The sequence below is a fragment of the Myotis yumanensis genome, unplaced genomic scaffold, assembly GCF_028538775.1.
Source record: "Myotis yumanensis isolate MYYU_CA2020_CCGP unplaced genomic scaffold, mMyoYum1.0.hap1 SCAF_17, whole genome shotgun sequence".
In the NCBI taxonomy this organism is placed as follows: Eukaryota; Metazoa; Chordata; class Mammalia; order Chiroptera; family Vespertilionidae; genus Myotis; species Myotis yumanensis.
The window spans coordinates 26,605,790-26,630,488 of record NW_027223768.1 but is presented as its reverse complement, the minus strand read 5'-3'; the positions used below and the strand labels follow the sequence as shown (position 1 = coordinate 26,630,488).

Sequence of the window (24,699 nt, the reverse complement as noted above, 5' to 3'; positions counted from 1 at the left end):
AGGTAGTTGCTTCCAATGTATCGTGGAAGATACACTGTAAGAATCGGAACGGAGAAAGAAATGTGCAGCATTTTGCCATCTTGTAACAGCATTTAAATATTCAAACGTCTTTACTGTGGCTGTTACTGTAAGTCTAAACTGGAATTCAAGTAAAGAGATGTCAAATGAAATCTGTTTTTCCCTTTAACTTGGAGAAAAGACATCTTGAAATCATTGACACAAAAATCTTCACAAGGATAACCCCCTTTTTCCTTAACAGAAGTTAAGTCACATAAGGAGTTTAATATAAATATTTATTAAAAGAAATCCTTAATATAAATAAATATGATCAATAGGCTTCTACAGTTCAACTGAACGTCCTTTTAGTAGTACGGTAGGATTGGTATCCTCCAGTCCAGAGTGGGAGGGGGTCGCATTCACGGTGACTGTCTTGGTGGGCTGTGGGTCCCCAACACTGAACGAAGTAGAGGGGCAGCCTTTCACGTTATTGCAGATGAGAGACTGAATGGAGGCAGTGTTGATGATTTTAAAACCCACTTCACCGCCAAAAGTGCTAGGCTTCCAGTAGTGAGGAGAACATATAGGATTGCCCATCAGTCCTTTCAAGGAAAAGGGGGCTCCAAGTTCTACCATGGTCTCACCAAAGATGCTATCTGGGCGAGGCTCTTCTACCAGAAGGGCAGGGTACAGCTCCATGGCGTCAATGTCACCATAGAGCGCTTCTAACTCCGCAGCCATTTCCTTCTCTCCTGTGAAGGTGACAGAGACAAGAGACACAACCATGTAAATTTTTACAAAATGCAAAAAAAATAGTTTTGCCCCTTTACTCAGCCTGCTTCCAACTTCTGTGTTGTTTTCACTAGGCCCTTTGAATCTCGTAAGAAGCTCAGAAACACTCACCTGTAAGTTCTTCAAATGATTCATAGGGCTTCATCTGAAAGCGTTTGCGGTACTCGTTCAGAGGCTGGGGTCTCATGTGTCTGCTCTGCTCAATTGAGGCCTTGGCTGCTTTTCGTACTGCAACGGGAATATTCCGACCGCCAGCCACCTGGGGAAAAGGAATTACATCATAAAACATTTTCAGGCATATTTACAATTTCTATCTTGAAAGCCTTCCTTGGTACAAAGTAACTGAGACCTATGCTCCCAACTGAGACCGAAACTATTCAAGTTTGAAATGTTCATTTCTATAATCTCCAAAATTATAGAAAGTTTTTAAAAATACCTATAGCTGAGGTGTGATTTCATATTGCCATTTGATAACTGTAGACTCAAAGCTTTGACTTTTCAAAAAATGTTAGGCTTCTTATTTCAAGAAGAGAATCTAAGTAGCAAACTAATTACTTTTCTTTAGTAAGTAAACAGACTAGTCCTCTGTTTTATTTTGTTTTTCAATAGTGATGCTTACCCTGCCAGCACTTTGCTTGCTGAATGATTCGACAAACTGGGTAAGCCCATGTTCCATTAATAAAGAGTTGTTGTAGAGAAACTGTGGATAGCTGTACTCCTGGTCATCAATGTGAAAGGTGTCAGGCAGAAGCGGATGCCAGTGGTAGAGAGTGTTAAACTCAGCAGCGATGCGGTTTTGGTACTGGAATTGTTGGTTGAAAAGCAGCTCTGGGTCAAACCTCAGTTGGAAGTGATAGCCACTCAAGTGTTGCACATAGTCTTCAATCACAATCTTAATAGTTTCTCCTATTTGCACAAAATAAAACATTTAGAACATTAATTCTTTCTGATCATTAACTTTCAAGCAACCAAAATGCAATTTTGTTGATGTGCTGTTCCCTCACGTCTACTTTTTCATTTTTACCATGAATACAAAAGACAGTTCCATATTATAATCATGCTCATGGATTAAGTTAATATGGAGCATGTAATTTTATATTCACCACATTCCCCCAGAATGACTTAAAACATAGCAAAGGTGAAGGACTCGTTTTCTCCGGGGAAGATGGTTTTATTGAAATTATTTTCTTCTCTTCCTTACCTATCAGTATTAGCCTGCTTGTCTGGAACAACCGCTCGTCATCCCATTCGGGATGCTCCTGCTTAAGCACATCACACACTCTGTTATGTTCGCGCAGCCAAATCGTGGCATACATCATCAGACCAGGCACCAGACCAAACACCTCCTGGCCCACGGCAAACCGCAGGTGTTCAGGGACATGAGGCGGGTAGATCATCTCAGCCTGGGTATCATTGACTGTGGGAGGATAGACCTCTCCATTAATTACCTAAAAAACAATGGTAATAAATAAACATTACCTTAAAAGTTAAGAAGTACATTACATCCAGAGATTTAAAAACATAGGCAAAGGGGTAAATCATAGCTAACTCTTAAATGTTCAAATGGGACAAACCTGATATTTCAGTTTTCCATCCTTGAAAAGGCGCAGCTTATGCTGTCTATCCAAAGTTTCACCATAAACATGACTTAAATCCACCTGGAAAATTATAGAAAAAAATCAGTTTGCTGTTATTGAAGTTGTTCTTATATAAAGCATCCATGATATCATTTATTATTAAACAATTTGATGATTTAGCTTGCTTCAATGAAAGATACTCAATAAAACACCTTTTTCACAGCCACAAAATACTAAGTTGATATGTTTATCTATTGAAGCGACAAACCTAGATATGTCTCTTGTGTTTAAAGGCATTAGTATCTCCTATGCAGCTTATTAATATATCATATGCTTTGGTATAATGAAATGGGTATTTCCTTTAAAAGGCATCAGCAAATGTATTATTGACATAAAATTCTTAATAAATGAATTGAAACCCAAAATATAATGCTGCAAAAATTTCACCTTATCATATTTAAAGCAGCATAATCAGGGTATAAACATGTTGCAGAAACATGTTTTAAAAAGAAATAACTTTGGCAGTGCTAATATTTTGAACTAAAAGTATGAGCCAAACTATAAATATCTGTGTGTGTGTTTGTATGTTTACTTAACCAGTGAGTTAAAATGAAACCCCACTAAAAATTTTATGGACTGCACACTTTTCAAAAAGAGGGTAAATTATTTGGTGTGGCAAATAAATACATGGTCTTCAATGTTAGCACCTCACTATGATTAGCTATGTTTCTGATTTAATTCTATCTTACCCCATGACCCAGTCCTTTAGTAAAAGCTGGTCCTCGCTTATCATCTGTCTTGAAAAACTGATGGGTGAAGTGCTGGGCAAAGAATGCAAACATCAAATTTGTGCCCTGGGGATCAGGAATGAACTCTCTTCTCATCAAAAATTTATCCAGGAGCATGTCTGAATCAGGAAGCTCTTTCTTCCCTGAAAAACGAGAAAGCCAAGAATTCATCCATATATTCAAGGAAGCAGATAGTATACTGTCCATTTACTAGGGCCTTCCTCCCTTACAGGAGATATGCAGTTGTGACCACGATCATAATATAAAGACAGTTCACACCGGGAAGCAACTTCTTATTTAATAATTTTATCTGCTGTTTAACTAGTATGAGTCCAGTTTTAATGAAAGAATTCAAAAACATTAAGATGTTCCCTTTCATGAAATAGTCTACATGGACTCACAGTTTCAAGAAAATCTCCATAGATCTCCATTAAGAAAGGAAGAATTAGACTTTTATTAGCAAATAAACGATAATATAGGGTCAAATGTTCTAAGTTAGCAATCCACCCCCCCCCCCCTCCTCCCATTTCAATGCATCTCTCACTGCCTCCTCTCACTCACCTTTCACACCCATGGGAGTCGGGCAGTCATCAGGCACAGGAGGAAGAGCTCTGGTATAATAGGAGAGATTCGAAAAGGCTTCCCAGCTTTTATAGCTGTAGTGTGTATTGTACGTTGGTGGGCTGTCAATCAAATCTGATCTGGCTGAAATTTTCAGGAGAAAAAATTTTGTTTAATTTGTTCCCATATGCAAAGCAAATCAATATTCATTTTTTTTTAGATATATTTTATTGGTTTTTTTTACAGAGAGGAAGGGAGAGATAGAGTTAGAAACATTGATGAGAGAGAAACAGAAACATCGATGAGAGAGAAACATCGATCAGCTGCCTCCTGCACATCTCCTACTGGGGATGTGCCCGCAACCCAGGTACATGCCCTTGACCGGAATCGAACCTGGGACCTTTCAGTCCACAGACCGACGCTCTATCCACTGAGCCATACCGGTTCTAGTGATATTCATTTTTTAAAATTGTAAAATGTGCAAAATTGCACCAGAGATTGAATTTAATTCCAACTATGATACTCTTTCAAAACATGTACACTTTCAATTCTAACTGAATTGAAAAGAATGATTCATTAAAATGCATCTTTAAGAAAGTATATATATTTTACACAAGACCAAATGGTCTACCATCTTGATTTTTCAAGTAACCATCCAAGAAGCTTGGGAAAGAGGTGCAGAATTGTAAGCAAAATTCTGACTGTGAGATAAAACTTTATAAACTGGATGGGACTGAAATGTCTATATTTTTTTGCCATTAAGATAGAAGACACACTAAAAAAGTATGTTTAAAATCATTTTGACAAGGTTGGAAATATGTTTTTGGATTAGGTTTAGTAATCTGGAGTATTACAAAAGCAATTTTTTTCCTTTGAGGAAACTGAAAACCTTAGAAAGATAATGTACTTACATGTCAACACATATCTCATAATTGCATTTCTCAGGAAGGGAATACTATTGACAATGTCCCAGACTCCTTTGAAGTGGGTAAGTATGTGGTGCACCGTGTTTGGAGTGGTTTTCAGGAGTAATTTTATTCTTGTCATAAATTCAGCTGCAATGAGAGAAAAAAAGGATGGCGAAATTAATGGGGCATATTAGAAGATGCAAACCTGTAAAATGACAACTGTATACATCCACCTTCCAAATGAGGGCACCCAAAGGCAAACTTACGTGTTGAGCAGTTTTCCCCGTAGAATCCTGTTCGAGTACAGTCACACGTATACTGGTCAAATCCAACACTCATACATACACCTCGGTTTTGGCATGGGTTGGAACAGCAAGGATTTGCTACAATAAAAGTAAGGACAGTAAATAATTTGTTCTCCAGCATCTTCATCTTGACTTAAACATTTACTTGTTCTACTTTCTATGGATCGGCTTTACAAATCAATTCTAGAAATATACAAATAGTCATGGGAAAATAATTTCTTTAAAGCTTGCCTCACAGAATGGTTTTAAAGCAGTAATACCTACTTCCTATTCTAAATAAGGATAATGAATATCATGTTGCTAAGCTTTTTCATGGTAACGTTTTAGATGTTCTATTCAGCATTAAAGAGCTCAAATAAGTAGCTCTCTCAAAATTAAAACGGATAGATCTAGGGAAAATGGCAAAGTAAAAACAGCTTACTTTTAAAAACACTTTGCCCATCTGAAAAAACAAAAACAAACAAAAACCTGGGCTTTCCTGAGAAGGAAAGCACTAACTGGGGTATTTAAAACAATTTCTCCCACTCAGTAACAGTGGGTACCACACACAAGCATTCCACACCTATTGACCTCGTCCTGTCTCATCAAAACGACAACCTGCACCTTCGTATCGCTATTCCTATTGAGCAGTTGAGGAAAGAGACCCAGACTGGTCCATGATAATCAGACTGTTGACAAAGGTGGGATATTGATCCAGTTCTTTGGCGGTCAAGTGGTCCAAGTACTTCACAAAGTCTACAGACTATTCTGAGAGTGCTCAGAGTGAGGGGCCAGGGCAAGTCCGAATGGAGACTTGAGGGGCAGAAAGGGCCGCGGGGTGCCAGGTACCCACCTGCAGCGCTGAGACCCGGGGCTGTGCAGAGCAGCAGGGCCTGGAGGAGCATCTGTGCGGCAGGGAGAGCGGCCTGTGTGCTCAGACAGTGGATGGCGCAGGAGGAGCGCGGGATGGAGCTGGAAGAGCGCTGGCTGGATTCCTGGGAGTACTCAGAAAGGGCTCTCTGGAGTCCTTTGACAACTGGAAGCTGATGGAGAGAACCTTCCTTTTATGCGTGAAAACTAGCGCACGTGACGCTATGACTGGCTCTTTCTGCCTTTCTTACCGGCCCAACCCTCCTCCCCGGGTTTGCTCCTTTTCCCAGCCTCACGTGGCGGGACTAGGTGGTGGTTCGTCTACTGGAAGGAGCCCCTGGAGGTTCCGGAGCGCACATAGGGAATCCCCTCCCTCCCCCCTCCAGCCTCACAGCGTCACCGCCGCCTTGTCTGGGCCCCTAGGTCTTTGGAAAGCCTGGGAAGTTGGAATCCCCACAGGCCCAGACAATCAAAGCCAGGAAAGGCTGGCACTCTTGACACGTGTCATGTATTTCAAACATGTCAGGGGTGATTTTCATGACAACATTTGACCTACTGTATAGGCAGCAATACATGCCTCTAACACTTTTAAGAATGTTATGTGGCTGAATGAAATATAATAGCTATAGTGAGTGTACATATCTGTAACTTCTCTTTATAGCTAAATTGTGTTTACCACAGGAAATACTGTTCCCCGCACCACCATCTGCTCCTTGCTTCTTGGAGAGGAAGGAGGTAGATCCCTCTCCACAAGATGGCTCCTAAGCAGTTATCCAGTAAATCGTCAATTTGAGCCGGAGATGTATTCCCTCCTATTTCCTCTCCTTTCAAGGGCCCAGGACCTCCGGGGATGCTAAATGTGCAAAACATCTGCTTTAATGCATGCATTTCTTTGCGTGTGGTTTCCACCTTTTTGGTCACCAGCCCTTCACAGGAGATACAAAGAGGAGAGGAGAGTGTAAAGGGTGTTGTTTTTTTTTTGCGGGGGGGGGGGGGGGGGGGGGGTTCTCTGCCCATTTTTCCAAGATGAGATGTGACAATGGATCAAGGTGTAAGACTGCATTTAGGGACTAATTTTCTATTATTTTGGAACATAGTTTGATGATTTGGACGGAATGGATGTAAAGGAAGGGTGATTTTTAACACTTTTGAACTTTCTCATCCTTTGTTTTTGTTGAATAGCTATCTTTTGGTGGTGAGGGGAGAGGTGTGTGAAGGTGAACTAGTAAAAAAAGAAATTAGCAGCAGCAAAGTGGAAGAATAAAATGTTCAATGAAGCCATACGTTCTTAACATGGATGGAAAAGTACTGCATAACACCTGAAATAAAACCACGTCAGGTACCACAATTTGTAGAAATCTTACATTTAAAAAAAAAGAGATACACTTGGAATTTTTTTACCCTATTGCTCAATCTACACATTATCTGATTCTACATGAGACACAAGTGACTAAAATTCCATTTCATCCAGGAAACATTTCTGTCTTCTAGTCGTATTTAATCATTCCATCTGTGACACTCCCATTTATTGTACGGTCTTACATGAAATTTCAACCAAGACCATAGGTCTTTAAAACAATCCTTTTAATCCAATTTTCTGTTTTATTTTAAGTGAGCAAGTTGTATCTACTCAAATTTTAAATTGATTTTTAGGACTCGGGATTCAAGCTTAGTTAGATGCCTTGTAAGAATCCATGCTCTGACTCTGAGAGTGTACTACATTGTTACATGGTGAGCCTGCATTCATTTTGAAGGTGGCATCATCATTGAACTCCTCATCAGGTCTTAATTGCATACCTGCTATGTATAGAGGTGTGTTCTGTTGTTGGCTGAGACTGAATTCTAAGGTGAGGACAAACCAAGGCATAGAGAATATTCATGTTTAGACTACTTGGAACTTGAAGAAATGGAAATCTGTCCCATAGTGGAAATTCAATAAAAACATCTATTTGGTTAAATGTCTTGGTTTAATCTGTAACTTTTGTAGCACAGTAGAGTGAAGAGAGTTCAATATACCTGTGCAGTCAGGAAAGAGTTCAAGGAAAAATGACAGTTTAAGGTTGGACAAAGTGTTTGTTTGTTTGTTTGTTTGTTTGTTTGTTTTTAAAATATATCTGGCCCTGGCCGGCTTGGCTCAGTGGATAGAGCGTTGGTCTGTGGACTGAGGGGACCCGGGTTCGATTCCAGCCAAGGGCACATGCCTGGGTTGCGGGCTCAATCCCCGGACTCTCACTACCCAAAATTCCAAATGAGCTAACATCTTTAAGAAAGACATTTTTTATTGCTCTTATGGAGTGCTGCCACTCAGACATGGAAGGATGCTTACATCCATCATCTGGGGAAAGGAGTTTCTTTCCATTTCCCTCCCTTCTACTTTGGTTAATTTGGGGACTCACTTAGAGAGAGTGGAGATTGCCCATAGTTGTTTTCATTCATGGCATCCTGGCTGGAAAAAGAGCTTTGCCATCTTGCATCAGCATTATTCTTAAAAGATATTTTACCAAGCTTATGCCACAGAGTATGTCTGTTCCTTGAAGGGTAGAAATGCTACTTATAAAAGACCATTTTAGTCCTTTAGTAAGTCTTGGTTATGTACCCAGTCCTGGCTACACAAGAAAAATTTTAAGGCTATAAACAAAAAAAACAATATATATATATATTTAAAAAGATATCCTTGTCATATAAAACAATAAGAAGTACCAAATAGGTTGGGATCCAGGCCAGCTTCAAGGACATGCCCCTCTTGAGGCGTGCCCTCTCCAGTCCCTCCAGAGGCAGCGCCCCTGGGCTCTTGGGCAGATGCAGGAGCCGGGTGTGGGAGGGAGGAGGGTGTGGGAGGGAGGAGTCGTTCTGCCCAGAGGCCTGTGGCCCCAGGTGAGGCGGCTGTCACCCCGGAACCAGGCCAGCACATGGCTCCAGCCCTTGGCTCCATTCTTCTCTGTCATCATTGATGTCTCTCTCCCTCTCCCTCCCTCTCTGAAAGCAATAAAATATATTTAAAAAGTAAACCATGAAGCAGGCGGGGTCCCCGTGAGGGAGGTGGATAAAAAAAAAAAGTACCAAATAATATGCATTTATATGTTTTATAAAACACTTATCATCTTTCTCAAATCAATTCCCTGACAGATTTTTCTTTTCTTTTTAAAAATTATATTTTTATTGGTTTCAGAGACAAGGGGAGAGGGAGAGAGAGAGATAGAAACATCAATGATGAAAGAGAATCATTGATCAGCTTCCTTCTGCACGTCCCCTGCTGGGGATCAAGCCCACAACCCAGGAATGTGCCCTGCTGGGAATTGGATCCTGATCTCCTGGTTCATAGGTTGACACTCAAGCACTGAGCCACACCGGCCAGGCAGATTCTTTTTCTTCATTTTTTCATGGTTGTATATCATGACTACTCAGATGAGCTAGGAATTGCAAAAGGCGATAAGTACAGGAGAGTGTGAGCAGGGTGAACAGGGATGGACATGGTGAGAACGCACTAATCAATTAAATATCAAGTTTAGGACTTTCAGTTTCTGAACTGCCATGTAAGGAGCTTGGAAGTCACCACTTTACCCTAACAACAAATCAAAATCCAAATAAACTGAAAATTCAACACTCTGCTTAGTCCTTCAGAGAAGTGAGGTGACAGAATAAAACACTGCCCAGATTGGAGAGATGGCACTGGCCAGGTTGCTCAGTTGGTTTGAGCATTGTCCCAATATTCAAAGGTTGTGCTTCTATCCCAGGTCAGGGCATATAAAGAATCAACCAGTGAATTTATGAATAAGTGGAACAGCAGTTCAATTTCCCTCTCTTTCTCTTTAAAATCAATTTTTAAAAAATTGGAGACATAGGCCATACAGAGAAGCACAATTTAGGAGAGCAGAGATCCACAAGCAGACACTTCTTTGGAAACCAGTACCTGGAAGTGTAATTAATGAATTGTTGGATGCTCATCATAGAGAGTTAAAAACTCCACTTTTGTGAGTTTTACTTCCTGAAGCTCTTCCAGGTTGTCACAGTGAATAGAAGAAGAAAAAAAACAATCCTTTTAGATAGTTGGCAGGGGAAGGGGAAAAGGAACCATTTTGAAATATGCCAGAATATTTTGTTCTATTTAATAAGGCCTGCACTCAAGAGAAACTTACCAAAGCCTAAACTATTGGGATTTTATCAGAGTTTAATTGACCTGCGGGAAAGGAAATACCCAACTTCAGTGCCCTTTAGCCTTCCACATGTGAGAAGGGAAAAACTCAGATGGCCCTCTGGCCATCTGCTCCATATAAGGTGTGGGAGTGGGGGACTGAGAACCACTTGTGACATTCAGTCAGAAGCATAGAGTCACTAAAAGACGGGCCCTAATTATAGGAATATAGAAAGCACCCCCCACCCCTCACCTTACCAAGGGCCTATTTTCCAGAGTTCCTTTTACCCAGTCATCCAAGGTCCAGCTTTCAACAAAAATTTGCAAAGCATGCTAACTGGTGAAAAATAAAAATAAATCAATAAATAAACTAAGAAAACACGATTAGAAGAGACAGAACACATATCTGAACCAGACTGAGATATGGCAGAGATATTGGAAATATGAGATGATGAATTTAAAACAACCATGATTAATATGCTAGGGTGCTAATGGAAACAGTAGACAACATGCAAGGACAGATGGGAGTTTAAGCAGAGAGATGGAAATTCTAAGCAAGGATCAAAAAGAAATACTTGAGATCAAAAACACTATAACGGAATTGAAGAATGCCTTTGATGGGCAAGTGAGTGGAGTAGACATGTCTGAGTAAAGAATTTCTGAGGATTAGGAATGTCAATAAAAACTTCCACCATTGAAAAGCAAAGAGAAAAAAAATACTGAAGAAACAGAACAATATCCAGAACTGCAAAAGTGTAGCATATGTGTAATGGGACTATGAGGAGAGGAAAGAAATGGATGCAATATTTGAGGCAATATTGACTGAGAATCTCCAAATTAATTTCAGACACCAAACCACAGATCTAGAAAGTTCCAAGAACACAAAATAGAAAAGTGTCAGTAAAACACAAAGACATATCATATTCAAACTGCAGAAAATGAGATAAAGATAAAATATTGAAAGTGGCTAGAAGAAAAAATATCTTCCTGTAGAGGAACAAAGATAAGAATGATATCCTGCTTCTCCTCAGAAACCATGCAAGCAAGAAGAGACAAGAATAAAATATTTAAAATGTTGAAACAAACAGAAAATATCATCAACCCAGAATTCTGTCCCTGGGAAATTATCCTTTAAAAGTGAAGGAAAACAATGATCTCAGACAAACAAAAATTAAGGGAATTTGTGGCAACTAGATCTGCCTTGCAAGAAATATTAAAAGAAGTTATTCAGAGAGAAGGAAAATACATCAGAAACTCTGATCTACATAAAGAAAGGAAGATCATTAGAGAAAGAATGATTGAAAGTTGAAAAAAAGACTTATTTTTCTTATTCTTTTTAACTGTCATCCAAGGATATAGTTTCATTGATTTTAGAAAGAGAAAGGAAGGCAGAGAGAGAAATACATCAATGTGAGAGTGCCGGAGTCCATTCATTGTCTTCACGAGCTGAGTTTAGACAGAGACCCCCAAAAGCTAGTAACCTTTGAAGTCCTAGCAAAGGTCAGAACTGCACCACCCAGTTAATCTAGGAACCACCCAGTTAATTTAGGTAATAGCTGAAGCATCCCCACCTTAGTTCCCTTAATTCCTTAGATACTTGTGTAGATCCTTGTTGATTATTGTGGATCAGATATTCTGCCTATTTCTGGAAATTGTCTACAAATGAGCTAATCCATGTGTCATTCAAACCACCTTACCCTAGAGCTACCCCAGACAAACCTCCTTATCCTAGGGCTACCCCAGATCAAAGAAAAGCTTAGAGGGGCCTGAGATCGGTGGAAGTCCTTCGGGACTTGCCCGCCTGGTCCCCCAATATTGCAAAATTATCTTGTGTCATTTTTCTCTCATTGGTTGTGCGGCTCCTCTTTCAGAACATGGAGGGAGTGTTACTCCACATGAGAGGGAAACATTGATCAGTTGCCTCCTACGCATGCCCCAACCAGGGACCAAACCCACAACTTAGGTACATGCCCTGACCAGGAATCAAATCCACAACCTTTTGGTATACAGGGTGACACTCCAACCATCTGAGCACCTGGCCAGGCTATTTTTCTTATTCTCAATTGATCTAACACATAACAGTTTGTTCCCAATAATAACGAACTATGGACTTTGGATGATAATATGTTCATGTACTAGATTCATCAGTTGAAACAAGTGTACCATTGTGGTAATGATTTTGAGAGTGGAGGACATGAGGGAGAGAGAGGGGTTAGGGCAGCGGTGGGCAAACTTTTTGACTTGAGGGCCACAATGGGTTCTTAAACTGGACCGGAGGTCCGGAACAAAAGCATGGATGGAGTGTTTGTGTGAACTAATATAAATTCAAAGTAAACATCATTACATAAAAGGGCACGGTCTTTTTTTTTTTTTTTTTTTTTTAGTTTTATTCATTTCAAACGGGCCGGATCCAGCCCGCTGGGTTAGGGGGTAAATGGGAACTCTGTACTTTCTGCTCAGTTTTGCTGTGACCTTAAACTGCTCAAAAATAAATAAATAAATAAAAATGCCCTAACCGGTTTGGCTCAGTGGATAGAGAATCGACATGTGGACTCAAGGGTCCCAGGTTTGATTCCGGTCAAGGGCATGTACCTTGGTTGCCGGCACATCCCCAGTACAGGGTGTGCAGGAGGCAGCTGATCAATGTTTCTCTCTCATGGATGTTTCTAACTCTCTATCCCTCTCCCTTCCTCTCTGTAAAAAATCAATAAAATATATTTTAAAAAATGAACATTTACTAACTGCAAAAAGAATCCCAGCCTGTAAATAAGGGCTTTTGAGTTTAGCTCTTTTCTTTCTTTCTTGTTCACATGTTTATTCTATCCCCTCACAGAGGTCTCCCTGCATTTAGCGATGTAGGAAAACAACTTGCCCCACATGTGCCACAGGACTGTTGTGCTGAAGGCCATGCATATTTGTTTGCCTAAGAATCATAATCATTGGTAAAATTCTTTAAGGTTAAATGCTACAGGCAGAATAATATCAGATACTCATTTCTTCACCAAGTTCTCCCTCTGCCCTAGGGACAATGATTCCCTTGCAAATATCTGAAGAACTTATTCTTTGCCTCATCCCTTTCATGTTAAGAAATAGCACTCACGTAAGGCCTTTTTCTCACTTTTTTGAAACGACTCCCTTGTCTTAGAAGTTTGCATATTTTCCATTTGTTTCAAGAGCTTCAGGGGTTCTTATCTCTAAAGCTATATCTCTACCCTGTAATCTAATCTGAATCTTACTGGTACACACTTCCCTGTATTTCACAACCACTCTTTCAGCTGTCCCCTGGATCTTTTCAAATGACCATACTGAAAACCAAACTCAGTTTCAACAAAAAGATATTTTCCTTTAATATTCTCCATAGGAGTTAACAGGCTTGTTGTGGAGCGCGAGCGACAGAATGACCAGACTCCAGACTGATTGAAATTTAGAGAGCCTTTATTGACTGGCCAGTGTCTGCTCCTCCATTCGGGAAGCCCAAGAGAGAAGCGGCCGCGACCATCTGCAGTGTCCAATATTTAAAGGGGACAACTACATCCTTGTTCAGGTTTCCATAGCAAGCAAAGCCAAGTTACAAAAGCTAATTGTGTAGTTTTAGCCAAGCTATTCATCCTCCTCCTGTTATTCATTTCTGGGTAACTTAAAGGTAAGGACTATTCTTTTTTTGTTGTTGTTGATTAAGATATTACATATGTGTCCTTATCCCCACGTTACCCCATATCCCCTGCTCATGCCCTCACCCCCCTGTTGTCCATGGCCATTGGTTAGGCCTATATGCTTGCATATAAGTCCTTTGGTTGACCTCTCCCCCTTACCCACACCCTCCCCTACCTTCTTAATTTTGATCTGTTTGTTCTTTGTGGGCCGTTGCTCAAGTGTAGGAGCTCAGTTCCTAGAAACTTTGCACAGACTGTCAAGCTGCTGAGGTGGCTAGGTAATTAAGCAGGCCTAAAAATTTTCCTGCTCTGTAACAAGGCTCACTATCCACTTAGGTTTATAATTGACTAGAGGCCTGATGCACGAAATTTCATGCCTGAGCCTCAGTTGTTAACTTCTTCAGCTGACCCCATGTTGGCACCTCTGTCCCTTGCATAGCCTTTCTTTTCTTCTTTTTTCTGCTTTTCAGTCATCGGGGCAACTCTAAGTCTTTGGAACGATGAGACAAAGAGCTTCTCTGAGTCCATTGTGGTGATGCACGTAATGCATTTACTCAATCGAGGCAGGCATTAAAAAGAAAAACCCCAAATGCTCTCTTGTATCCATTTTAAGAGTAGAATTGGCGCTTTCCGCTATTACCTGAGTCCTGATCTATCACCCCAGGGAGAGCTTGCCAATCCTGCACTTTCCTGGGGTGGAAAGGCTGCAGTGGGGTTAAGGATAAGGCTCCTTGGGCCTACCTTCTCCCATGCCTCTACATTTACCTTTCCGGCACCTTCCTTCCTCAGAAAAGCATGGACATACTTCTTGTATAAAACATTCCATCTGACTGGGAGTAACCTTAACTCCTCTGCTAGCAAGCATATGTGTTAAAAGATCAATACAGAGTCTTTTTTCTTTTAGACTCAGTATGGCACATCTTCTCAATCTAAGGATCAATACAGAGTCTTCTTTCTTGGACTCAGTATGGCACATCTTCTCAATCTAAGTTCTGTACTATCCACCTTCTTACCCTACTTATCCTCTATAGGTGGGTCTGTAGCACCCTGGTGGAGTCCTATCCGTCCCGAGTGTGGGGGTTCTCCTTGGGGGGGGGGGGGGGGCTTACCTAGGGGAATCTTGTTCCAGGGGTTCCCAAAGGTGTGGACGGAGTCGGTGAAGACTATCCACCCTCTTTCTACGGTGGAGTCCTATCCGTCCCGAGAGTGGGGCTTACCTAAGGGAATGGGGGGCTTACCTAAGGGTCCCTGTTGGGGCGCCAGATGTTGGGGTCCAACCCCAACGGGTCCAGGGATCCCCAAATGTGTGGACGGAGTCGGCGAAGAAGGAATGGCACGGGGTCAGCGTTCAGTTGATCAGCATAGCGAGGTTCTCCCTTCAGGATCTCAAGCCAGGAACTCCAGCCGAGTTCTGGTCAGGATCTTCAGCGAAGTTCTGGTTAGGATCCAGCCAAGTTCTGGTCAGGATCTCCAGCCAGGTTCTGTAGCCATGTTCTCTTGCTAGGTTCTCCATCCAGCTTCTCCAGCCAGGTTCTGTGTCCATGTTCTCTTGCTAGGTTCTCCAGCCAGATTCTATCCAGGATCTCCCGCCATGTTCTGTCTAGGTTCTCCAACCAAGATCTGTAGCCAGGTTCTGTCCAGGATCTTTTGCCATGTTCTCTCGCTAGGTTCTGTCTCTAGGTTCTGTCTAGGATCTCCAGCCAAGTCCTGTCTCTTGGTTCTCTCTCTAGGTTCTCTCTAGGATCTCCAGCCAAGTCCTGTCTCTTAGTTCTCTCTCTAGGTTCTCTGTTCTGTTGTCTTATTACATCTGTATTTATACCAGTTGTTTTTAATCCTATCAACTTCTATTCCAAAGGTTAGGGTGTTTCTTATCTCCATTCCAGGGAGTAAAGATTATGTAGCTTAAGTGTGATTGTTCTTAGTTAAAGTGATTAACTACCCGCCTGGCACTTAGTTAAGGGGTTTTATTCCCCCCCCCCCAACTTCAGGGAAAAATCCCTACCTGGGGAAACAACCTTTCTCAGAGAGGTGACCTTGGTTAAAACACATAGCGCTAAAGGGAGCAAACATATTAAGAACAGTATGCCATATACGCCAGGTCCCTTGAAACATATGCTGTGCAGATGTTTCTTCTCTGCAGCGACTGTGTCAAGCAGCAAGGATGGACCGGCTCCCGGCATAGGCCTTCCTTTCCCAGGTTGCCAGCACCAGCTTCCCTCCAGCACCCGGACCTGGACTTCTCTCCTCCCACTGCCGGCAGGCACCCAGACCCTGGCTGGCTTCCCCTGGGCCGCATGTCAGGAAGAATGTCCAGAATGACATCCGGAAGACATCCAGTCTAATTAGCATATCACCCTTTTATTATTATAGACTAGAGACCTGGTGCACAAAATTCGTGCACTGGGGGTGCGGGGAATCCCTCAGCCCGGCCTGTGCCCTCTCACAGTCTGGGACCCCTCGCTCCTTACCGCCCGCCTGCTTGCTGCTCCCTACCACTCGGCTCACTGCTCCTCAGTGCTGCTGAGGAGGTTCCTGCCACCTCTACTACACTCACCAGCCATGAGCCCGGCTTCTGGATGAGCAGCACCCCCCCCCCTGAGGGAACTCATTGCAGCTCCAGGCCCTGGTTGGTGTGGATCAGTATTTAGGGTGTCCTCCCACGCACCAAAGGGTCATGAGTTTGATTCCAGGTGAGGGCATATACACAGGTTGTGGGTTGCTTGGGCAACTGATCAATGTTTCTCTTTGTCTTTCCCTCTCCCTTCCTCTCTCTCTCTCTCTCTCTCTCTCGAATCAATGAAAAGAACATATCCTTAGAGGAGGACTTAAAAAGAAAAAAAAAATGCTGGTTTCATTCAGTGGATAGTGCTTCTGCAGGCAGACTGAAGGGTACCAGGTTGGATTCCAATTGAAGGCATATACCTGGGTTGCCGGCTTAATCCAGGGTCCTGGTCGGGGATTCAGCAAGAGACAACCATTTGATGTCTCCCATATTAGTTTCTGTCTTTCTCCCTCCCTCCCACTCTCTGTAAAAATAAATAAATAAATAAACAAAAAAAATCAATGCAAAAATGTCCTCAGGTGAGGATTATCCAAAACAAACAAACAAACAAACACCCATTCCCAGTGTGATTATTGAAGGAGCATATGAAGTATTTGTTGAATGAACGGGAAGGGATGAGACTTTGCTTTCTAACTATTTTAGCAACTCTGCAAGCCAGAGGGCTTATTTTTATTTTTTTAAAAATATATTTTATTGATTTTTACAGAGAGGAAGGTAGAGGGATGGAGAGTGAGAAACATCGATGAGAGAGAAACATCGATCAACTGCCTCCTGCACATCTCCTACTGGGGATGTGCCCGCAACCCCGGTACATGCCCTTGACCGAAATCAAACCTGGGACCTTTCAGTTCGCAGGCCGCCGCTCTATCCACCGAGCCAAACCGGTTTCGGCAAAACTAATTTTTTTCTTTCAGAAATGGCAAGAATAGATCAGTCCATGCTGAAAAGAGAAGTATTTTTTTCTCAAATATACACTAAGTAAATGAAGATTGCATTTACCACAGGACTTGAAGCTCTTTTTTCAGTTTATTTGCCTGTTTTTGCCTTACTATTAATGAATAGGCTTGTTAATTCTCTTATGTCAATCCTATTACCTATTCAGAGCTATTTCTGCAAGGGTCATCAATATCCAGGGATCTTAAATCTGAGCTTAAACCTGTCCAAGGTCAAGAGGAGTTCTGTCCCCAGGGATTCCTATCCACTGAACATAATCAAGGACCTCAGGCACAAAGAACCGAACTGTGAGTCACAGATAGTCTTCTTGATAATTTCTAAAAATTTACCTTCAGGGAAAGAATAATGATTTTACTGTTTGTGTATTATTGTGTGTTCTTTTAAAATATTGCAAGTAACATTAAGCAATAATTTACTATAAAGACAATTAAATAATGTGTTTCTTTCCTTCTTAAAGTGATTTATTTGTACCAGACATCTTCACTAATGTAAATTCAGGATAAACACGCAATTTTCAGTCTGATAATTCATGAAAGTTGAAATAAAACCACAATAGAGAAGTAGCTTTAAAATTTTAAATTCTTCATTCCTCCCTTTGAGTGAAAGGAGAACTGAAGGAAAGAAGTGATGATTTCTTGCACTTTATATTTGAAGGTTTGACTCCCGGGTTGTAAGAGGGAATATTACATTCAACACTAAAACACTCAGATCTCTGAACCAAACACTAAATGAGTTGTATGTTCTCAGGCTTTTTCCTTAATATTACATTTTTTGTTGTTGTTTTTTTTTGTTTTAACCTTGAAAGTGGGCATAATAAAACAGATATTTGCTTCAGAAGGTTACTTCAAGATTTAATGAAACATTCATATAAGCATAACCAATGGACATAAGACACTGGGAGATGGGGAAGCCGGGGGAATGTCAAGAAGGGGGAAAAAATACTTTAAGCAATAAAACAAAATTTAAAAAAAATAAAGAGTACAAACAGAACAGGGTCAAGAATAAATCACTGTGGCAAGGGGACTAGATAAAAAAAAAAAGATTTAATGAAACAGAAATGATGTTTTTAAATGAAAAGAGCACAGGAAGTTTGTTAATATTTGTTAAATTAGGTGAAATATTTCTTTCAGTTGGTTTCATTTTGCTGCTATAATGCATGCATGGAGGTGATTATTGTTTAATATATTTTTTATTGATTTCAGAGAGAGGAAGAAAGAGGGAGAGAGAGATAGAAACATCCATGATGAGAGAGAATCATGGATTGGCTGCCTCCTGCCTCCTATATGCCCCACACTGGGAATCGAACCCATATCCCAGGCTTGTGCCCTTGACCAAAATCGAACCCGGGACCCTTCAGTCCGTAGGCGGACACTATCCACTGAGCCAAACTGGCTAGGGTGAGGTGATTATTAATACAATACATTTTATAGTTTCCATCATGAAAATGAAGTAATATTTTCTCATTGTTTTTATTAACTACAAAAATAGCTTTAACTATAGTATCCATTTTAAAAACATATTTTTTACTACTATACATGCTACTTAACATTAAAAGCCAGCAAATTTTTTTATTATTTAATAAAGGTTTATTTTTCAAAATGTACAGCCGGTGAGATCTGTTGTTCATGCATCTTCTCCAGCAGCTGGGGCGTCCCCACCTTTGGTGTTTCTGGTGTAAATCACTTGAGCTCTGTGCTTTGAGTCTAGTTTAATAAGTCCTTTACTAAGGAGCTCCCTGGCCAAGGAGCCGCGAATCTTCAGCCTCTCGGAGACCACAGCTGGGGTTATGAGCTTGTAGTTGGGCACCTCCTTACAGAGCTTGTCGTATGTGGCTTTGTCAAACAAGACCAGGTTATTGAGCTTGTCCCGAACTTTGCCTTTGGACCACTTCTTCTTTTTGGCCTTGCCCCCCGACTTGTTCACGGGGTCCTTGTCTTTCTTGGCCGACTTTCCAGCATCTTTCTTCTTCTTGTCGTCCTTGGGCGGCATGGCGGGACTCGGAGAGCAGCGATGCGCTGCTGCCTCGCCAAGATGTCGCCCGAGAGCCAGCAAATTTTTTTAGAGATAATCTAACTCATCATGGTGATTCTTTGCCTAAATATTATGTTTATAAACTGGATTTGGTTTTACATAAGTTGTCAAAATATATATGAACCATTCACAATAATGTCTATAATGGAATTCAAACCATATGTGCTGGAATAATGTATACATGAGATATAGAGATATTCAAAACAATGCATGTGCTCTGAATTCCCTGCAAGATCCTGACATCTCTGCTTTCTATGTACAACACACACATGCATACACACATATTTTAGGTGGGGGAGATAATTAGGCATAATCAATACATATATGTATTGATTCCTAAATAAAATTTGTATTAATCTGACTACAGCTATTATGATTTTAAATATTTGGTTTTACTATTTCAAATTTTAAATTATTTACCAATTATCATTTTTATTCAATATCTGTTAGGTTCCTACTACTAAGTACTATACATTTTACATAATACATTTTACATCATTTAATCCTCACACAGCCTTTCGAAGTAGATACTATTATTACTCCTATTTACAGAGAAGAAAATCAAAGCACAGAGAGTTTTAGTGATTTGCTCAGTCACACAGCCAGTAACTAGCAGAGCTAGATTTGAATCCAAGTGTTTATGCGCTTATACAGGGTGAGGCAAAAGTAGATTTACATTTGTGAGTATGCAAAACAGAGTGTATTCTGGAATTACTTACTATTTATTATTAATTATTGTATTAGTTTCCACCCAAACAACTGTAAACCTACTTTTGCCCCACCCTGTATGTTCATCGTTACGCTTTGCTGTCCTAGGAAGCATTTGTAATGCATGGCTCCTGCCACAAAAAGCTTAGGTCCTCCTCGGGGGAGAAGTATGGCTTGGGTAAACTCATTAGAGCTGCATTTATGATTTGAGAGCTAATGGAGATCTCCACATGCCTAGTGATGATTCCCATGATCAGACATGGTGCTGCTGTCAGACCTATTCGATGTAAAATTCCCACTCCTAATCATTGGTTAATAAGAAAGAAATGGCTGAACTGTTTTCTATAGGAGTCCAATGTGACATTGGGAGGACAGTCCTGGCAGGGGTTAAAACATCTGACACTAATATGTCAGCGTTGGTGAGAACATTGGCCTGCTTAGTTGATCGGATTAGCTCACAGTCACCTTGGAAAAGGCAGGAGAGCAGAGACCTCCGGAGATGAATGGTTAGAGACAGAGAAAGGTAGACATGGAGCCTTGCAAAGGTGGGCACAGAGCGTGTGATACCTTACGGAGCACAGATCAAGACAGAATCTAGGTGTCTATCAAAGTGCAGGGGAAGCGGAATTTCTACAGATTTTCCCACCTGGCTTGGTCTTGCTTGGTTTCAGGTAGGCCTTAAAGATAACTTGCTAAATTCCACTCTAGTTGAGTTAAAAAATTATTTTAATCAAGCCCTTCAGTACTGGATTCCCAGTCAAGTTATTTCTATTCATGGCTAGTCATGTTCAGATACAATAATGTCATGTTCAGTACAGCGCTTTCTCTGGAACAGCTGCTTATCTGTTTCCGAAAGGAAACATGTGAATTCATGTATAAGGGAGAAGGAACAGTATTTGTTTTAAATTGCACAACAACAAAAAAAACTTATTTTGAAAACTTCACATTAGAGCTATTTCAACATGTTTTCTTTATTTTTTATGTCTGTGGAAAGAAGCCATGCATGTCTTAGGTAGAGGATAATTTTAACGTTTGGTTGTTTAATCTTTTTACTCTGTACTTAAGGAAACTAGTATTAGTATACCATCTAAAACTTTTCATTACAATTTTTATATATATTTTATTGATCTCAGAGAGGAAGGGAGAGGTGCTGGGGTCCAATCCCAGCGGGTCCAGGGGTCCCCAAAGGTGTGGACGGAGTCAGCGAAGAAGGAATGACACGGAGACAGCGTTCAGTTGATCAGCAGCCTAGTCAGGACCTATAGCCAGGATTTCCAGCCAAAGTTCTGGTCGGAGCTCTGGTTAGGAACTGATGAGGTTCTGATGAGGATCTGATGTGGATCTGATGTTTATTGTCTTGTTACATCCGTATTTATACCAGCCGATTTTAATCCTGTCAATTTCTATTACAAAGGTCAGGGCGTTTCTTATCTCCATTCCAGGGAGTAAAGATTATGTAGCTTAACTACCCGCCTGGCACTTAATTAAGGGGTTGTATCCCCTCCCTAACCTCAGGGAAAAATCCCCACCTGGGGAAACAACCTTTCTCAGAGAGGTGACCTTGGTTAAAACACATGGCGCCAAGAAGGGGAGCAAACATATTAAGAACAGTATGCCATATATGCCAGGTCCCTTGAAACAGCAAGGATGGACCGGCTCCCGGCAGAGAGGGACAGAGAGATAGAAATATCAATGATGAGAATAATTATATTGCACGCCCCACACTGGAGATTGAGCCCGCAACCTGGGCGTGTGCCCTGACTGAGAATTGAATCAAGACCTCCTGGTTCATAGGTCAACACTCAATCACTGAGCCACGCTGGCAGGGCATAATTTCAATTTTTTTAAAAAACGGAATGAAGATAATTTTATCTAAACCTCAGCCTACTTAATGAAACAGCATACTTCTATTGAGCCTTCTTTCCCCTGGCATCCATGCCTTTTATTTCTAAACAGAAAATAATAGTTATTGAAACTATTACTAGGATATCGGAACAACCCTGACACTAGCCAAGGAAATAACTGGCATTTGTATTACCTGACATGCAGGGGCTTCTTGGCCCATATTTTTGTAGGCTCCTCTGCAGCATCCAAATGTGGGTGCGGGATCAAGGAAAGAACTAGAAAAGAATCCAAAAATCAACTAGTTAATCCTAGGTGAGCCTCCTTTCCCCAATAATAATTCTTAAAGGATCAAAGGGGACCCTGAGAAATACAGAGTCACCAAAGCTTGACTAGTAGAAATTGAGGAAAAGGCAGTCTGTGTCAGAACCCAGAACACAGACATAGTGGCCGGCATCTACATAATTTAGGTAATTCTTTACAGAAGTCAAAGCCAAGTGCTATAGAATGAGTTGTAGTCCTAAGAATTCAGATGTTGATTATCTATCCACAAATGTAACAATCTGAAAATATTAAATGGAAAATTCCAGAAATAAACACTCACATAACTGTTATTACAGTATACTGTTATAATTATTCCATTATCAGCTATTTTTGTTGATCTCTCACTATGCCTAATTTATACTTTATCATAGTTATGTATGTATAGGGAAAAGCATTATATATGCTTGGCACCGTCAGCAGGTGCAAGCAGCGGCTGCCAGTCCTGATCGCCCCTGAGGGCTTCTCCACCTCTCCCTGCTCCTGAGGGGTGATCGGGGTAGCAGTTGCCGCTCGCACCTGCTGCTGGCGCTGGCCCTAATCACTCTGTGCTGTCAGTGGGTGTGAGCAGGGTGGGCGCTGTCAGCACATGGGAGTGGCAGCAGACAGGGGACCAGGGGCTGCAGCAGGAGGTGCCGAGCAGGGGGATGGGCCGAGAGGATGGGCCGAGACCTGTCCCTGTGCCCACCATAGCCTCATGGCCCACAGTTCCTTTCAAGGTGCACGAATTCGTGCACTGGGCCCCTAGTATATTAATATAATCAAGGAATCATGTTTCCCCCAAGTAACTGAATTATCTTTTCAGTGAAGGGATTTCTTTGAAATTGTCAAGAGTCTTTTTGTAAAATGAAATTACTTTTTTTTCTCCACTAGATTGCCAACTAGGATGGCAGGAAGCAAGCTAGGCTTATGTCTCTTCAACATTTGAAATAAATTTATTTTTATATTTTAAAAAATCTTATGTATATTCATTGCAAATAGTAACTACCTCAGATTAACTATCTACTAGTGAAATAAAAGACACTGGCTTGAATCTCTACTTTTCTGAGGACTAAACAGCTATTGAAGTTGTCAAATAAGCTTCCATTACTTTGCTCTGTAGTGTTCTTTTGAAGCAAAACAATAATATTCATTTTTCTTAGATGCAAAAATTATTTTTAAATAATTGTAGTCATTAAGTAGCTTCTTTTGTCCAACAAGATTTACTTATTTCCATTTTCCCTGATTTCCATTTTCCTTTATTCTTTTTCATTACTAAATCCATTCAAAGTTAATTTAGTATTCTTTATTACACTTAAAGTTACATATATATTGAAGAATGGATGGGTATTCCCTTGACAGCCTTCTCTTAAAAGCCTTTTCTGTTCAAGTAAATAAAATTAAATTGGCAAAGACCTTTGACCTCAGTGTAATCAACTCATTCTGGGGTTTTTGCATCTCCAGATGCAAAGGGTCTGTAGTGAGGGAAACAATAAAATTATGAGACCAGTCCAAACATTGGGAGCAGAACTGAAAGTAAAAAAATAATCAAAACAAAGAGTTCTGTTTACCATTCTGTTCCTTGGGAAAGCACCAAATAGACCAAGTCCAAGGCTGAAGTATAAACCAATAAAAATACTTTTGGAGGGGGAATCATAGATTAAAACTGACTTTGAAAGAGGCAAAGGGAAAAGGTAGAAGAAATAAGGGTGAAAAAATAGTGTACTAGTATTTTCTGTTAATATATATCTTCCAGGACTTGAAAACTTCAAGAAAATCACAACTATATGGACCCCTTAGGGAATGTGTTAGTATGTATAATAGAGTTTTCCAGAAAATGGAAAGCTAAATAAGCAAATAGGTTGAATTTGAGTGTGAACTAAGAATAAATAGATTCTACATGAGCACAACAAGAGATTTCCTGTGAGTAAACTCCATGTGCTTTTGTTAGATTGTGTAATGTATCTTACAGTTTTTTAAAATCTATAGGTATAATTACTGGTTTTCACTTGCTTACTGGGTAATATCCCAGAACTTGCTCTGGAACGAAGAGATGTTATGATGTGAGGTTTTGAATAGCACTGTACCTTAGATCATCATTCTTTAATGCCAATTTAGAAGTTGAATTTGTCAAACTATATTGAGAAAAAATGGCAAGTAACTTAAATTCCATCCTTCAGCTTCCTCAGTTGTAAAGTGGCATTAATAACTAGCCCAGCCACATACGTCTGTGTGAAAATTAAGTGATTTTTGACACTTAAAATGAATGAAACAATGCCTGGTACATAGTAAATGTTCATAGTAATAATTATTATGAATTAAAACGTTTTTATTATATAAAATATTGAGATATAATTTTACAAATTCAGTAATAAACAATAATAAAGAAAGAAAATCAATAATAAATAATGTTCACTGAGCCAGGCCGATGTGGCTCGTGTTTGAGTGTCCACCTATGGGAGACCAGCAGGTCACAGTTCAATTCCCAGTCAGGGCACATGCCTGGGGTTGTGAGCTTGATCCCTGGTAGGGGGCTGTGCAGGAGGCAGCCAATCAATGATTCTCTCTCATCATTGATGTTTCTATCTCTCTCTCCCTCTCCCTTCCTCTCTGAAATCAATAAAAAAAAATGTTAAAAAAATAATGTTCACTGAGTGCATAGACCAAAACTGAAGGCTTTTAAAGTAAAAGACATACTACGAATTATATAAAATCCTTAGGTCCAAATATCTGTAACAA

The 24,699-nt window shown here is 40.6% G+C and overlaps 1 protein-coding gene and 1 pseudogene across 1 annotated transcript; both read right to left on the bottom strand.

Moving 5' to 3' along the window:
* Positions 1-339: 339 nt before the first annotated feature.
* On the bottom strand, positions 340-5,812 carry LOC138995529 (prostaglandin G/H synthase 2-like). Its single transcript, XM_070396031.1, has 10 exons — positions 5,761-5,812; positions 4,890-5,006; positions 4,627-4,770; positions 3,716-3,859; positions 3,116-3,297; positions 2,364-2,447; positions 1,991-2,237; positions 1,409-1,695; positions 901-1,048; positions 340-749 (listed from the first exon to the last, which is right to left on the bottom strand). The coding sequence occupies exons 1-10, from the start codon at positions 5,810-5,812 to the stop codon at positions 340-342; spliced, it is 1,815 nt and encodes a 604-aa protein (XP_070252132.1).
* Positions 5,813-18,687: 12,875 nt separating this feature from the next.
* Positions 18,688-19,076, bottom strand: LOC138995565 (small ribosomal subunit protein eS25 pseudogene; annotated as a pseudogene).
* Between the last annotated feature and the right edge of the window lie 5,623 nt (positions 19,077-24,699).

Bases quoted from the DNA above. Each gene is read 5' to 3' on its own strand.
- LOC138995529 (XM_070396031.1), bottom strand. From the start codon at position 5,812: ATGCTCCTCCAGGCCCTGCTGCTCTGCACAGCCCCGGGTCTCAGCGCT. The intron at 5,007-5,760 runs GTGGGTACCTGG...CTTTTATTGTAG, and splicing joins CCCGGGTCTCAGCGCTGCAG to CAAATCCTTGCTGTTCCAAC. The intron at 2,238-2,363 runs GTTTGTCCCATT...ATTGTTTTTTAG, and splicing joins ATGGAAAACTGAAATATCAG to GTAATTAATGGAGAGGTCTA.